Source organism: Monodon monoceros, unplaced genomic scaffold (genome assembly GCF_005190385.1).
Source record: "Monodon monoceros isolate NGI ecotype Baffin Bay Population unplaced genomic scaffold, NGI_Narwhal_1 Super_Scaffold_4, whole genome shotgun sequence".
In the NCBI taxonomy this organism is placed as follows: domain Eukaryota; kingdom Metazoa; phylum Chordata; class Mammalia; order Artiodactyla; family Monodontidae; genus Monodon; species Monodon monoceros.
The window spans coordinates 23,423,125-23,439,860 of record NW_021703781.1 but is presented as its reverse complement, the minus strand read 5'-3'; the positions used below and the strand labels follow the sequence as shown (position 1 = coordinate 23,439,860).

General features: G+C 37.4%; 1 protein-coding gene across 4 annotated transcripts in view; it reads right to left on the bottom strand.

Moving 5' to 3' along the window:
• FAM149B1 (family with sequence similarity 149 member B1) overlaps positions 1-16,736 on the bottom strand; it is a 62,940-nt gene that overhangs the window by 12,678 nt on the left and 33,526 nt on the right. For all 4 annotated transcript variants that reach the window (XM_029245206.1, XM_029245207.1, XM_029245209.1 and 1 more), the window contains 2 exons: positions 14,302-14,469; positions 10,529-10,716 (listed from right to left, as the gene is read on the bottom strand). In XM_029245206.1, coding sequence (XP_029101039.1) covers positions 10,529-10,716; positions 14,302-14,469 — 356 coding nt within the window. The remainder of the gene's footprint in view (positions 1-10,528; positions 10,717-14,301; positions 14,470-16,736) is intronic.

Sequence of the window (16,736 nt, the reverse complement as noted above, 5' to 3'; positions counted from 1 at the left end):
TCTGCAACAAGAGAAGCCACTGCAATGAGAAGCCCGCGCACCACAATGAAGAGCAGCCCCCGCTTGCCGCAAGTAGAGAAAGCCCGCGTGCAGCAACAAAGACCCAATGCAGCCAAAAATAAAATAAATTTATTTTTTTAAAAAAGACTACAAATAACAAATGCTGGAGAGGATGTGGAGAAAAGAGAACCCTCCTACACTGTTGGTGGGAATGTAAGTTGGTGTGGCCACTGGAAAACAGTATCAAGGTTCCTCAGAAAACTAAAAACAGAATTACCATATGATCCAGCAGTCCCACTCCTGGGCATATATCTGGACAAAACTATAATTGAAAAAGATGCCCCTATGTTCATAGCAGCACTATTCACAATGGCCAAGACACGGAAACAACCGAAATGTCCATTAACAGATGAATGGATAAACCATGGTATATATTATATATACAACGGAATACTACTCCTCTGTAAAAAAGAACGAAATAATGCCATTTGCAGCAACACGGGTGCAACTAGAGATTATCATACTAAGTGAAGTAAGTCAGAAAGAGAAAGACAAATACCATATGATATCACTTATTCGTGGAATCTAAAAATGTGACACAAATGAACCTATCTGTGAAACAGAATCACGGACATAGAGAACAAACTGGTGGTCACCAGTGGGGAGGGGGCTGGGGGAGGGATGGAGTGAGAGGTTGGGGTGAGCAGATGTAAGCTTTTATATATAGAATGGATAAACAACAAGGTCCTACTGTATAGCACAGAGAACTATATTCAATATCCTATGATAAATCACAATGGAAAAGAATATTTTTTAAAAAAATGTACATATGTATATAACTGAATCACTGCTGTACAGCAGAAATTAACACAACATTGTAAATCAACTATACTTAAGTAAAAAAAATAAAATTTGGCTGGTGTGATTGAGAACAATTTAAATTTTACCTAATTGTAATTAATTAAAATGTAAATAGCCACACACAACTAGTGAAACCTCATGCCCATTACCACTGCCAGTTTTTGTAAATAAAGCTGTAAGAGTAGTTTGCTTATTCTCGTTACTGTATAGTACTCCATCATATGAATATATCACGTTCTGCCGTTGAGGGATGTTTGGGTAGTTTCCAGTTTATGTTTTCCAGTATATAATGCTGTCATGGATATTCTTATATATGTCCTTGGGGAAGATGTATACTGAGTATATAGTAGTATACGCAGCCACATCCACTCATACACATATTGTTTATGGCTGCTTTCAAGGGCAGAGTTGAGTAGTTGCAACAGAGACTGGATGGCTGGCAAAGCCTAAAACATTTACCATCTGGCTCTTTATACACAAAGTTTGCTGATCCCTAGTTTAGGTCAATCAACCCACTAAACCAGTCAGAGACCCTCCAGGTCCATTATAAGATCATTGTCTTTTTTTCAAACTTTAAGTTTCAAAATCACAGTAGTTATACAATGAAATAGCCTAAATTTATGGATGCATGGAAAAATAAACTAAAAGGATATTAATTCATAGCCTAACATTGGTAAAATTGTGAAGGGTAAAATGAAAGTTTTCTCTGAAAACTTTCAGTGGTTGATACTGAAAACTGAAGTAATTCCTTTATTACCAGGATTTATTATTATTGGGGTTTGGATATGTCTCTGGACTTTATCTGTCCTGTATCTCCCAAAACTTAACCTCACATAATATAAAGCAGTTTGTTTTGAAAGGGTCTTAGACCAACTCTTCTCCAATACCAGCTTTAAAAGAGAACTTAAACATGCATACAACAGAGTGGCTTTAAAAAAAAAAACTCACATGGACAGTATCAACTGTGGCAAACATGTGGAGCAACTGGAATGCTCATACAATACTGGAGAAAGTGTAAATAGATGCATCCACTTTGGAAAAAAATTTGGCAGTATCCACTGAAGTGCGAATAGCATATCCTATGACCTAGCAGTGCCACTGTTATGTACCCACTACATATGTTCACCAAAGACATATACAAGAATGTTTATAACAGCACTATATGCCAGCAGACATAAACTGGAAACTACCTAAATGTCCATCAACAGTAGAATGTGATATATTCATACAATAAAATACTATATAACAATGAAAATGAACTATTGTTACACTCAAAACAGTTGAATCTAACAAACAGTGTTGAGTTTAAGAAACCAAATGCAGAAGGGTACATACTATATGAATCCATTCTTAAAAGTTTTAAAACAGGCAAAACTAATCTGTGGTGCTGTAACTCAGGATAGGTTTACTTTTGGGGGGTAGGAGTTGAGTAACATGAAAGGGGCTTCTGAAGTGTTGGTAATGTTCTGTTCTTGATATGAGCGTTGGTCATACAAGTCGACTCAGTTTTTAAAAATTAATCAAGGGCTTCCCTGGTGGCACAGTGGTTGAGAGTCCGCCTACCGATGCAGGGGACATGGGTTCGTGCCCCGGTCTGGGAAGATCCCACATGCCGCGGAGCGGCTAGGCCCGTGAGCCATGGCCGCTGAGCCTGCGCGTCCGGAGCCTGTGCTCCGCAATGGGAGAGGCCACAACAATGAGAGGCCCACGTACCGCAAAAAAAAAAAAAAAAAATTAATCAAGCTTGATGTAAATTTATTTTGCAATTTTCTATATAGATATGCTTTATATTTTTTAATATATTTTTAAAATTTATTTTGGCTGCACCAGGTCTTAGTTGTGGCACATGGGATCTTAGTTGCAACATGCGGACTTCTTGGTTGTGGCATGTGAACTCTTAGTTGCGGCATGTATGTGGGTTCTAGTTCCCTGACCAGGTATCGAACCTGGGCCCCCTGCATTGGGAGCATGGAATCTTACCCTCTGGACCACCAGGGAAGTCTCTCCCCTAGATACACTTTAATAGAAGTGTTTTTTTTTAATGTATTTCCTGGACTTGTGCTTCCAGCCAAGATGGAGCAACAGGGACTGGCTTTACCCTCCTGCTTAAAACAACCAATAAATCTGTGAAACAATGGCTTTTAAGACACTGGGCATCAGGTAATGAAAGACAGTGAACCATGAGATAGTAAACAAATGATGCTAGCTCTGCAACTGCCTTGAAAGAGTTTCCAAGACATGACACAAAGAGGGAGAACAAAGGCAGATCCTGGTGGACTCCCTGATTTGAAAGTCCAGAGAGACCAAGACTGCTAGGGTTCATAGGACAGAGTATCAGAGAAGAAAAATGCACAGAAAGGGAACCCAGGATATCTGTAGAGTGTGGGGTGTCCTTTGAGTACTCAAAGGAGTATTGATCACTGCATGTATGAGAAAAAACCACCTGAGGCTAGGAAACAGAACCAACTGAAAGAATTAGAGGGAATAGTGCCTGCTGCTCATATGGGACCAGGAACAGTGCCTGGTTCTTCCAGCCATACTAGAAAAACTCATAATTAATGGGGCATTGGGCAGAGTACTTAGGACAATCTTGCCTCAGTATCTGGGGGATAATTAGTTGGACTGAATGACCTGTCTATAACAAATCATAAAAGCAAGACCAGAAGAGATCAATTTTTTTCCAAGTAACTTAAGTGCATCCCAGGAAAAACCGAAGAAGATACATACAAAAAAAAAAAAACAAAAAAACTCCCAATAAGATAAAATTCACCATGTCTGGCACCCAAAGAATACCATGCAGGAAAATACAACTCACAATGAGAAGAATATCAATCATTGAAACCAACCCAGAATTCACACACATGTTTGAGTTATCCCACTTTTTCAAAAAGAGACATGGAAGATATAAAATTCACCTAAATCATACTTCACAGAAAACAATGAGTAGAAAAATACACTGGATGAGCTTAACAGCAGATTCACCATTGTAAAAGAAAATATTAATGAATTTGAAGATACAATAGGAAACATCCAAATTGAAATACACAGAGAAGAAAATTCTTTAATTAAAGCATTACATTTGAGGGATCAGTAAGCAAATGGACTAATATATATGAGTAACTGGTGTCCTAAGGGATGGTGGGCGCCAGAAGAAATATCTGAAGAAATAATGGCTGAAAACTTTCCAAACATTGAAGACAATAAACCCACAGATCCAAGAAGCTCAACAAACTCCATGCAGAAATAACATGAAGAAAATTACATCAAGGCACATCATAATCAAATTGCTCAAAACCAGTGAAAATGAGAAAAATCTTAAAAGCAGCCAAAGAAAAAATACATGAACGCAGGAACAAAGAAAAGGATGACATCAGATTTCTTGTGCAAGTGAGAAGACGGTGGACAACATCTAGAAAGTATGAAGAAGGAAATCCAAAAGAGGGGATATATGTATATGTATAGCTGATTCACTTTGCTGTATGTACAGTAGAAACTAACACGATATTGTAAAGCAACTATACTCCAATAAAATAAAATAGGTAACCAACAAGGACCTACTGTATAGCACAGGGAACTCTGCTCAATACTTTAATAACCTAAATGGGAAAAGAATTTGAAAAAAAGGAAATACATGTATATGTATAACTGAATATGCTGTACACCTGAAACTAACACAACATTGTTAACCAACTATACTCCAATATAAAATAAAAATTTTTTAAATAAATAAACGAGATACACTGAATGTTTAAAAAAAAAAGGTACCAAGAGAAAAAGTGTCCACCTAAAATTCAATACACCACACAACTATCTTGCAGAAATGAAAGAAAAATAAGGAAATTTTCATATATCAAAAGAAAGCATTTCTCACCAACAGACTCACATACAAAAAGTTTTAGAGGACATCTCTCAGGTTGCAAGAATTTAAAAAAAAATTTTTAATGAGATAAAATTTGCATAACATGAGTCACCATTTTTAACCATTTTACAGTATACAATTAAGTGGTTTTTAGTATATTCATGATTTTCTGCAACCACCACCACTATCTAATTTCAGAAAATTTCCATCACTCCAAAAAGAAACCCCATACCTCCCAATGCACCTCTTCCTCCATCCCCTGGCAATCATTAAACTACTTTCTCTATGGACCTGGCCTGTTCTGGAAATTTCACCTTAATGGAATCATACAATACGTGGCCCTTTATGTATGTCTTCTTTCGTTTAACGTAATATTTTCAAGGTTCACCCATGTTTTAAGATGCTTCATTACTTAATTCCTTTCTTTAAAAAAATAATTTATTTATTTTTGGCTGCGTTGGGTCTTCGTTGCTGTGCGCGGCCTTTCTCTAGTTGTGGTGAGCAGGGGCTACTCTTCGTTGTGGTGCGCAGGCTTCTCATTGCGGTGGCTTCTTGTTGCAGAGCACGGGCTCTAGGCACATGGGCTTCAGTAGTTGTGGCATGTGGGCTTCAGTAGCTGTGGCTCAAGGGCTCTAGAGCGCAGGCTCAGTAGTTGTGGCGCAGGGGCTTAGTTGCTCCGTGGCATGTGGGATCTTCCCAGACCAGGGATGGAACCCATGTCCCCTGCATTGGCAGGCAGATTCTTAACCACTGTGCCACGAGGGAAGTCCTTTAGTTCCTTTTAGTGTATGAATAATACTCCATTGCATGATGTATTAGTTACTCAAGCTGCCATAAAATATGACAGACTGGATGGCTTAAACAACAGAAATCTATTTTCTCACAGTTCTGGAGGCTAGAAGTCCATGATCAAGGTGCTGTCAGGGTTGGTTTATAGTGTGATCTCTCTTCCTGGCTCCTATGCAGCTGCCTTTTCCCTCTGTCCTTGCCTGACTTCTTCTCTTTACACACACAGAAATAGAGAGCTGTGATGTCTCTTCCTCTTCTTACAAGGATACCAACCCTATAGGATTAGGGTCCCACCCTTCTGACTCATTTAACCTTAATTACCTCCCTAAAGGCCCTATTTCCAAACCTAGTCACATTGGGGGTTAGGGCTTCCACATATGGATTTTGAGGGGGACACAATTCAGTCCATAACACATGGATATACCAAATTTTGTTTTGAATACCAAATTTTGTTTATCCGTTCATCAGTTGATGGATGTTTAGGTTGGTTCCACTTTTTAAAAAAAATAAATTTATTTACTTATTTATTTTTGGCTGCATTGGGTCTTCATTGCTGTGAGTGGGCTTTCTCTAGTTGTGGTGAGCAGGGCTACTCTTCTTTGCAGTGCACAGGCTTCTCATTGCGGTGGCTTCTCGTCGTGGAGCACAGGCTCTAGGTACATGGGCTTCAGTAGTTGTGGCATGCGGGCTCAGTAGTTGTGGCTTGCAGGCTCTAAGGCTCAGGCTCAGTAGTTATGCTGCCTGGGCTTAGTTGCTCTGCGGCACGTGGGATCTTCCCAGACCAGGGCTCAAACCCGTGTGCCCTGCATTGGCAGGCGGATTCTTAACCACTGCGCCACCAGGGAAGTCCTGGTTCCACTTTTTGACTATTATGACTAATGCTGCTATGAACATTCATGCCAGGGTTTTGTGTGGATATATTTCATTTCTCTTGATTATATAACTTTGAGTGGAATTGCTAGGTCATATGGTAATTTTATGTTTAACTTTTTGAGGAACTGCCAAACTGTTTCCACAGTGGCTGCACCACTTTACATTCCCACCAGCAATTTATGAGGGTTCCAGTTTCACAACCTCATGAACAGTTGTTATTGTCCTTTTCTTTTTTTTTTTTTAAATACAGCCATCCTAGTGGGTTTGAAGTGGTGTCTTATTGTGGTTTTGGTTTTGATTTGATTTCCCTAATGAATAATGATGTTGAACATCTTTTCATGTGCTTATTGGCTATTTGTATATCTTCTTTGGAGAAATGTCTGTTTGAGTTATTTGCCCATTTTTTAAAAAAATAAATTTATTTATTTATTTTTGGCTGTGTTGGGTCTTCGTTGCTGCGCACAGGCTTTCTCTAGTTGCGACAAGTGGGGGCTACTCTTTGTTGCGGTGTGTGGACTTCTCATTGTGGTGGCTTCTCTTGTTGCAGAGCATGGGCTCTAGGCGTGCGGGCTTCAGTAGCTGTGGCTCACGGGCTCTAGAGCGCAGGCTATTGTGGCACATGGGTTTAGTTGCTCTGCGGCATCTGGGATCTTCCTGGACCCATGTCCCCTGCTTTGGTAGGCGGATCCTTAACTGTGCCACCAGGGAAGCCCTATTTTCCCAGTTTTAAATTGGGTTGTTTTTCCTTTTGTTTTTGAGTTGTAGATCCTTATAGACTGTGAGTACTAGATTCTTATCAGGTTTATGATTTACGTACATTTCCTCCCATTCTGTAGGCGGTCTTTTCAGTTTCTTGATAATGTCCTTTGATACACCCTAAAGTTTTTTATTTTGATGAAGTCCAGTTTATTTGTTTTTTCTTTTGTTGTTTGTGGTCTTGGTGTCATATCTCAGAATCCACTGCCAAATCCAAGCTCATGAAGATTTACTCCAATGTTTTCTTCTAAGTTTTATAGTTTTAGCTCTTAAATGTGTACCTTCAATCCACTTCAAGTTGATATTTTGTATATGGTGTGAAGTAAGAGTCTAACTTCATTCTTTACCATGTGGCTATCCAGTTGTGCCAGCACAAGTTCTTTTTTTTTCTATCTGAATTTGTTTTTGATTGACATAGTTGATTTACAATATTCTGTAAGTTTCAGTTGTACAACATAGTGATTCACAATTTTAAAAGGTTATACCCCATTTATAGTTATTATAAAATATTGGCTATATTCCCTGCCAGGGCCATTTCTTAAAGAGACTATTCTTCCCCCATTGAATGGTCTTGGCACCCCTGTTGAAAATCAGTTGGCCATAGATGTGTGGATTTATTTCTGGACTTTTGATTCTATTCCTTGGATCAGTATGTGTTCTTACGCCAGTACCACACTGTTTTGATTACTGTAGCTTTGTATTATGTTTTAAAACCAAGAAGTATGAATCCTCCAGATTTGTTCTTTTTCAATATTGTTTTGGATATTCAGGATACCTTGCATTTCTGTATGAATTTCAGGATCATTTCTACGAAAAAGGCAGTTAGAATTATGATAAGGTTGTACTCAATCTGTAGATGTATTTAGGGAGTATTGCCATCTTAACGATATTTAGTCTTCCAATCCATAAACAGAGGGTGTCTTTCTATTTCTTTAGGTCTTCTCTATTTTCTTTCAATAATATTTTGTAGTATTCAGCGTACAAGTCTTACACTTCCTTGGTTCAGTTTATTCCTAAGTATTTTATTCTTTTTGATGCTATTATAAATGAGTTGTTTCCTTAATTTCATTTTTGATTGTTCATGGGTAGAAGCTAGAAGAACTTTGAGAAGCATGATAGAGAAGACATAAATTACCTTGAACAGACTTAGGAGGAATCTGGATTTGGAGGAAGCTGTAGGGGAGGGCTCAGAAGGAAATGAGGAACATGTTATTAGAAACTGGAAGTAGGGAGATGCTTGTTATTTTGTGGCAGAGAGCTTAGTGAAATGGTCTCCTGTGGTCACGTGGAAAGCAGAACTTTTAAGTGATGATCTTGTTTGTATAGCTAAGGAGATTTCCAGTCAAAGTGTTGAAGGTGAGGCCTGATTTTTTTCTTGCTGCTTATAATCAAACACGAGATGAGAGAGATAAATTGAGGGAAAAACTATTAAACATAAAGAAACCAGGACTTGATGATTTTGAAAATTCTCAATCTCTCTAGATGGCAAAAGATTCTAAATAAAGGAAGGCTATCAGACCCCCAAAATTCTACTGGCAGGAAGCAGCCTAATAAAATTACTTAGCTACAAACATGTGCTGTGTTTCATGAAAAAGGAAGGATGACTCAGAGGTCAAAACCAAGAGCTCAGAGGGTAGAGTAGAAAGCTGAGAGGATTATTTCCAGGCCTTAAAACTTAATGAAGGAACTCCCAGTATTTTCACAGCTGGATTTCAGAATTGCTGTGGATCCTTTTTTACTTTCGCCTCCCCGACCCCAGCCTTTTAACTGGAGTGTCTATAATGGTTATCTTTTTCCTGGCCCACTATTGTATGTTGGGTGTGTTGGGGTCAAATAACTTGTCTCTAGGAGTAGAATGGCTGGATTATATAGTTAGATGTTTATATACCTGTGTATATAAGCTTTAGTTTCATAGGTTTATAGATGGAAAGGAATTGTGCCCCAGTAATTTCACTTCCTGTATTACATCCAGGAACTTCATTCATACCAGGACCTGATTCAAAGTCTTTGGAGCTGATGCTGTAATAGATGATTCTCTTGGAAACCTTTGAAGGGAGTTGAATGTACTTTGCCTGTGGGAGCACATGAATCACTAAGGGCCAGTGGGAAGACTAGTGGACAAATTCCAAGGTGCACCCCCCACCCCCCGCCATGATTCTCAGCTCTTGATGTTCACACCTTCGTGTAAACCCCTCCCTTTGAGCATGGGCAGGACCTGTGACTTGCTTCAGATCAAAAGATGATGGTAAAAGTGATGGGATGTCACCCCCATGATTATGTTATATAAGTTTCTGTCTTGCTAGCAGATTAGCTCTCAGTCTTTCTTGCTGGCTTTGGAGAAATAAGCTGCCATGACTGCTACAGCTACAAGAAACTGGATGCTTCCAAAAACACACAAAAGGGGAAGTGGATCCTTTCCTAGTTGAGCCTCTACATGAGAACCCAGCCTTAGCCAACACCTTGATTGCAGCCTTGTGTGATCTTAAGTAAACGACTAGCTGGCTGTTCCTGGACTTCTGACCCACAAATCTGTGAGATAATAAATGTGTGTTGTTTGAAGCTGCTAAGTTTGTGATAATTTTTATGCAACATAGAAAATCAATACAGACAATTCTTAAGAAGTTAAATATACATTTAACCATATAATTCAACGATTTCACTTGAAGAAATCTACCCAAGAGAAAAGGGAATATATGTCAAAATTCTTGTACACTAGTGTTCATAACAGCATTAATAGTCCAAAAATGAAAACAATCCAAATATCCATCAACAGATAAATGGATAAACAAGTTGTGGAACAATGGAATACAACTCAACAATAAAAGGAATAAATTACTGACACACACAGTGACATGGATGACTGTCAAAATGATCACACTGAGGGAAAGAAGCCGACAAAAGAAGAGTAAATACTACATGATACCATTTAAGCAGATAACTTGTCATTTGGGGATGGTGGGTCAGGCAGGGGCAGGAGGGAGGGATTACAAGGTTATTAACTTTGAGCATAATGGATATGTTCACTGTATTGATTGTCTCATGGTTTCATGGCTGTATACATAGGTCAACTTATCAGATAATACACTTGAAATATGATTGGTTTATTGTATATCAATTCTTCAATAAAGCAGTTTTTTAAATGTATTTGCACATGTTTTTTCTCACAAATAATTATATTCAAAGAGAAAGCACAATCTCTATCTAGTCATCATAGAGTAGGCCTTGTTACTCATCCACTCATTCCCAGATACTTTACAAATATCTGTTAGTTTCTATGAGAAATACAAATATGATTCTTTTGTACTAATGAACATATAATTTAATAGACTGGTTACGGTTTGGAAAGCATAAACAATTATTTTTTTATATTGTTTTCACAAAGAGCCTTACCAGAAGCAAATCCCTCCCAGTGACTACGTGTCAGCTGCTCCATACAGCTTAGGACCTTGCTCCACACATCGTCAAACACATAAGCAAGGACATCCTCTTTCATGCAGTAAAATGGAGCAATAGGTGGGTACCCTAATTTCTGTTTCTCTGTAGCTGCTTCTGATTTCTTTCCATGAAACCCCTCTTCCCTGTTAACAGAAGCAAGAAGGAAAGACTTCATGGTTATTCTTCACTGGGTGTCTTTTGGCTGCTTAGGAGTGTGATTTATGCTCCTCCCCGCCACCACCCCCTTCCTCCCCGCATATATAGCACAGGTATTAAACAGGCTTGTCAACTAAGGGAGTTTTCAACAGAGGAGACTCTGCATTTCCCTTTTTACATCCATCCCACCCCACCCCCCTACTCTGCCAAAAAAATAGAACAAGAAAAAGAAGACAGAATCATTGTACTTTTTTAAGCTTTAAATAGATGGGCATTTAAAATTGATCAACAAGCAACCTATGACAATTAAGCACACAAAAATACTCTTTTTGTTGTAACTGGATAACATTTAGATTAATATTAACTTGACACATTTAACGATGCGCATATAACTGTGATTATGCTGCATAATTATTTGAGGCAATGATTCATTAGGGAAGTAGTCCACATAGATTATTAAAATTAGTATACTTTTACTAATCCAAATAAACATTTGGTAATTGGCTGTAAAGGAAAAAGAGGGAAGCCCAACAGCACAGGAAACTACTCTGAGACTCTTCTGGAGACTGTGTATCTATAATCCAGAAACTTCCAGTTAGGCAAGGCTGTCTCTTCTCTGGCAATGAGTGCCAGTAGCCCCAGATTTCTGGGGGAAGAAAATTTGGCTGATGGATGTGCTTATCTATGACAGATGTATTATAAACTAAGACAAAGCAAATTCTGGAACTGGCTTGGGTGGAGAGAAGTACCTTTACAGTGAAAGTTACTCCTAGGGCAACAAAGTGCTCAAGAATGAAATAGGAAACTGTAAGCAAGTAAGAAGGATGCTAAGAGATTTAAGCAGGGCAGCCAGACTCCCTTTGCTTCTCCTTTCCCAGGGAAGAGCTAGCCTGGCATTAAGTGGCAGAGGTGGCTGATTAGCATTAAATGTATTTCAATTTATATTTCTTTTTAGAGGAGATAACATAGTCATATGATAGAAATTCAAATTGTATAGAAGGAAATATATGTATGTAGTGAAAAATAAGTCTCCTACATCTCTGTCCCCCAGTCCCCATTCTCAGAAGCAAACACATAGGTCCAGAGAGATAGTTACATTATACACTGTACTGCACCTCACTCTTCTGTCAATGTATCTTGTCCATGATCCCTATCAATGTATATAAATCTGCCTCTTTTAAAAAATAACTGCAACAAACAAACAAACAAAAATAACTGCAGAGTATTCCATTGGATATACCATAATATATCTAACTAGACAGTTATTGATCAACTAACCTTTGCTTATATAATCAATACTGCAATTAATACGCTTCTACAGATATTCCTCAACTTACATATTGGGTTACAGCCCAATGAACTTATGAAAATATCATGTCAAGAATGCATTTAATAGGCCTAACCTATTGAACATTGTAGCTTAGCGTAGCCCACCTTAAATGTGCTCATAACACTTACATTAGCCTACAGCTAAGCAAAATTATCTAATGCAAAAACTATTTTATAATAAAGTGTTGAATATCTCATGTAATTTATTGTATACTCTACTGAAAGCGAACAGCAGTGGTTGTATGGTTTTAAGTATATTGGTTGTTTACCCTCATAATTGTGTGGCTGACTGGGAGCCGCAGCTTGCTGCCGCTGCCCAGCATCCCGAGAGAGTATCATACTGCATATCGCCAGCCAAGGGAAAAAAAATCAAAATTCAAAGTACAGTTGCTACTGAATATGTATCACTTTTGTACCATCGCAAAATCAAGAAATCATAAGTCAACTCATCTTAAGTTGGGAACAATATGTATGTACTTCTTTGGCTACATGGATATTATATCTGTAGGATAAATTCCTATAAATAGAATTATTGAGTCAAAGGGTATGTGCATTTCAATTTAAAGAGGTGGTATACATAGGATCCAGAAAGTATACTCTCGGGCATTTATCCCAGAGACGTAAAAATTTTTGTTCATATAAAAATCTGTGCGTGAATGTTCATAGCAGCTTTATTAATAATAGCCAAAAGCTAGAAATAGCCCAGGTGTCCTTCCACAGGTGCACAAACTGTGGTACATCCATACCATGGAACGTGCTGACAATAAAGAAGAATAAATTTTTGATAAACCTAAGTAAATAAATAAATAAATAAATAGGTGGTATAATTCTCCAGTAGTGAAAGAATATGCCTCTTTTCTCATTCAAGGAATTATTAACCTTCTTTATCTTTTGTCCTTTGATAGTCTGACATGTAAAAGAATACTCATTATAGTTTTAATTTGTATCTCTAATTGTGAATGAATTCCATTTCATATATTTAAAATCCATTTTCTTATAATGTGAACTATTCATGTTCTTTGTTTCATCTTTAATCTTTTCCTTACTGATATACATATTAAGGAAATTAAGCCTCTGTCTATGCATGAACTGCAAATATTTTTGCCAGTTTGTCATTTGTCTTTTGACTCTATGAATTTTTTCTATGCAGAAATACTATTTTATGCAGTTTTTTAAAGAATTTCTTAAATGACTTGTAGATTTTGTGCTATGGTTAGAAAGACCTTCCCTATTCCCAAGTTATTTAAAAAAAAACTTTCATATCTCATTTTCTTCCAAACTTACATGATTTCATTCATCACATCTCAATATCTCAGTGATATCTCTAAAGAGAAGACTGCCTTTCTAAAAATCTTCCATTTTACCTGAAAATTCATTTCGGTTTACTATCAGGAAAGGGGAAGAGATGCCCCAGGGACACCTATGAGCCATGAACATCACATTTTAAATTAGTTAAATCTGCTGTATTTTTTATAAGCTAAAATGAAGGGAAAAGACCTTTGAGGAAAAAGGAAGAGAAAATATGGATAATTTGACTCAGGCCAGATGAAGTGAAAGGGAAGGGGGCAATCTCTGCAAAACCAAAACAGCATACTTATGATTCCCTTGGAACAATGAGCTAGCTCAACGGTGTTATGTTTGGAAATCTGGGTTGTGTTTACCTGACCCTAGGACTGTGTACCTTGAGCATGTAGTAAGCATGGCTCAGTAGGAAATATGGGAAGAAGTCCAGAATCATGTGACACTAACTAGACCTAACCACAGCCTCACAGCCTAAAATGAAATTCTCACTTCTAGATGTACTACTGTGACTATCAATTCTGAGCTTTTAAAGGCTTAGAGGAATAATTTAAGAGTTTAATATATCAGAAAAGTAGCATGGAATAGTGAAGAGAGCACTGGATTTAGAATCAGATGAATAAAGTTTTCATGAGTTACTGGTGATACTTTACAAAGAGGAAAATCAAATTATGTGGAGAAAAAAATTCATTTAAAAAATGTTTAATCTCAGGAAGAGGCAAATGACGTGTGCAGGAAGAAAATATACAAGGAAGACTGGTATGTGAAAGCAATAGGAATTTATATCAACTAAGTACATGACACTGGATAACTGAGAACTAATAGAAAAGAAATAAACAGACATCAACTTAATTATAGGTAATATTGGTAGTATACTTTAGAAAGAATAGATATTAACAACAAAATAGCAGGGGAGTAAAAAGTTTAAAAGACATAATACTCACATATCTGTGTGGTCGAATGCTAGGTATTCCTCTATTATTCCTTCCGAGAAGATTATACAGTCTTCCTCTTCTCTTTCCATAGAACACAAGCTAGGGGATTTGGCAATGGAAGATGCTTTAGGAGCATATGAAGATGAAAAATGTAACTTCTTTCCCCTAATACCAAATCTGGAAGAGGAAAAATATTAATTATGTTCAACATAAACAGTTCTCAAAGGAACTCATTCGCACAAGTTTCAGCTCAAGGTCCCTTGCCCTAGTGACACCTTCCTGGGCTACTCTAAACCTTAATACCTGTTATTTCTCAGAACAGGAATAAATAAATACTAGCCATAGACCCACTCTGCTTAGGTATATTATGCACTATTGAATACTGCTTGCTATCTTTTCAGATGCAACAGCTATGGCTATAAAACAAGTTTTTAAAAAAAATCTAATAATATTTACATTCATAATTAGCTCTTTAAAGTACCTCAGGAGGTTATATGCTTATTTCAATAACTCCGTCATTGTTCAAAATGTATACTCCTAAAGGGCAAGTATCTTCCCTTACTTATATTTAAATATCTCATCCTACCCAGTTATTCAATGAATATATGATGACGCCTTCACTTCAGCAGGTTTACTTTGGAGAAAGTCAGTCAAATCTGAGCAGTACAATTTTTTAAATGGCTCTCAGTTTAACCAAATATTAAATATAGCCAATGTATGTGTTATTCTTTATACCTTTTTGTACCTTAAGTATTTTTTAAACAATGAAAAAAGAATAAACCTATGGCACTTTTCAGCAAGGCTAGTGGGAAAATCTTTTTGGAAGACATTTTGGAAATATGTATTAGAAGCCTTAAAACAGAAATACGCTTTGATTCAGTGGTTTCATTTGTAGGGGATTTCCTTTGAGGATATGACCTGTAAGATTTAGCTATAAAAATTACCATCACAGAACTGCTTATAATGGCTAAAATTCAAAACTGGCCCAACTGTTTCAAAATACAGGATAGGGGATTGGTTGTTTAAATAATGGTATATTCATGCAGTGGAATTCTGTGAGGTTACTAAATTAATGTTGGGGGACAAAATGGAAGATTCCCATAATGGTAATTATAAAAAGATTACAAAATATGTACAGTAATTTCAAAAAACTCTATACATATGTGGCAGAGAATGCTAGGTGCCCCCAATATCGATTCTCCCTGCCTCTCCTAATACATCATGCCAATTTAATTCAGGAGAGCAATACACGCACCTCAAAGATGACACTTCCCACCACCTTGCAGCCAAATGTGACCAATGAGATATGAGCAGAATTGTTATGTGGGACTCTGGGGAGGCTGTTTAAAGAGAACTGGGTTAGCTTTAAGGGCTGCCCTTTTGCCCTTCTGCCTTTCCTGCTTCCTGCTACCTGGAAAGTGAATGTCCTGTTTGGAACTCTATCAGCTGTCTTGGACCACCAAAAAAAACCCCCCAAAACTCAGGAAAAGTATCCTGGGCTAGCACAATGTAGCAGAAAGATGAAATGAGTGTAGGACCCTGAAAACACCATACTACCACTGTACTATCTTTAGATACGCTTCCTCCAGACTTCTTTTAAAAGAGAAATTTCTCTGTTATGTAAGCCATTAAATAAGGTGTATGGTTCATAGGAAGTGGTTGGAAGGGTATTAGGCCAGACTGTGAAGTACTTTGTTAACTTTGGCTAATTGATAGCAATGGAATTGAAGTTTTTAAGAAGGGGAATGACAGCATCCTTGCTTTAAAAGATCACTATGGTGGTGATGAAGAGGATAATGTGGTTAGGAGGCTAGTGCAAAAGATGAAACAAGAGCTGGTAAGCTGATGAGAGCCTGGACCATGGCAGGAGGCGTGGGGGACAGAGAGACAATAAGAGATGGGAAAACAGTTTGAAGAACAAATATATCAAAACCAGCTGGTATTACCGTTTATAAAAGTCTCTAAACTTGAGACTTTAGGTTTTTTAAGTCTCTGTTCTGAAATTCTAAAACAGTGATACCCAAAATCTAGTCAATAGATTTATGGCAATCCATGACAAAATTTTTACAGATCCACATCAAAAATAAGCAAAATAAGAACAATGCTCAGTAAGACTACAAAATGCCCTTTCTTGAAAAGGACTGTCCTTATTTTGAGACATGCTTTTTTGTGTTAATATGTCATTTCTTTTATAAAACAGTGGTGTTAGTATTTTTTTTCAACATGACAACATGACAAAATTAAAAGCTGTCAAACCCATGTCAAACACTGCACTCCCAGCATTCCTTATGTTATTGTGCTACTGTATCGTTCCATTTGTATTATTAACCAATCATTTTTTAGTCAGTGGTAACTAATGGAATTACTTGCTCTGAAAAAAAAAATAGGCTTTTCTAACGAAGTATAGGCCTTTTTGTCAGTTAAAAAAATTTTCAGTTAGATGA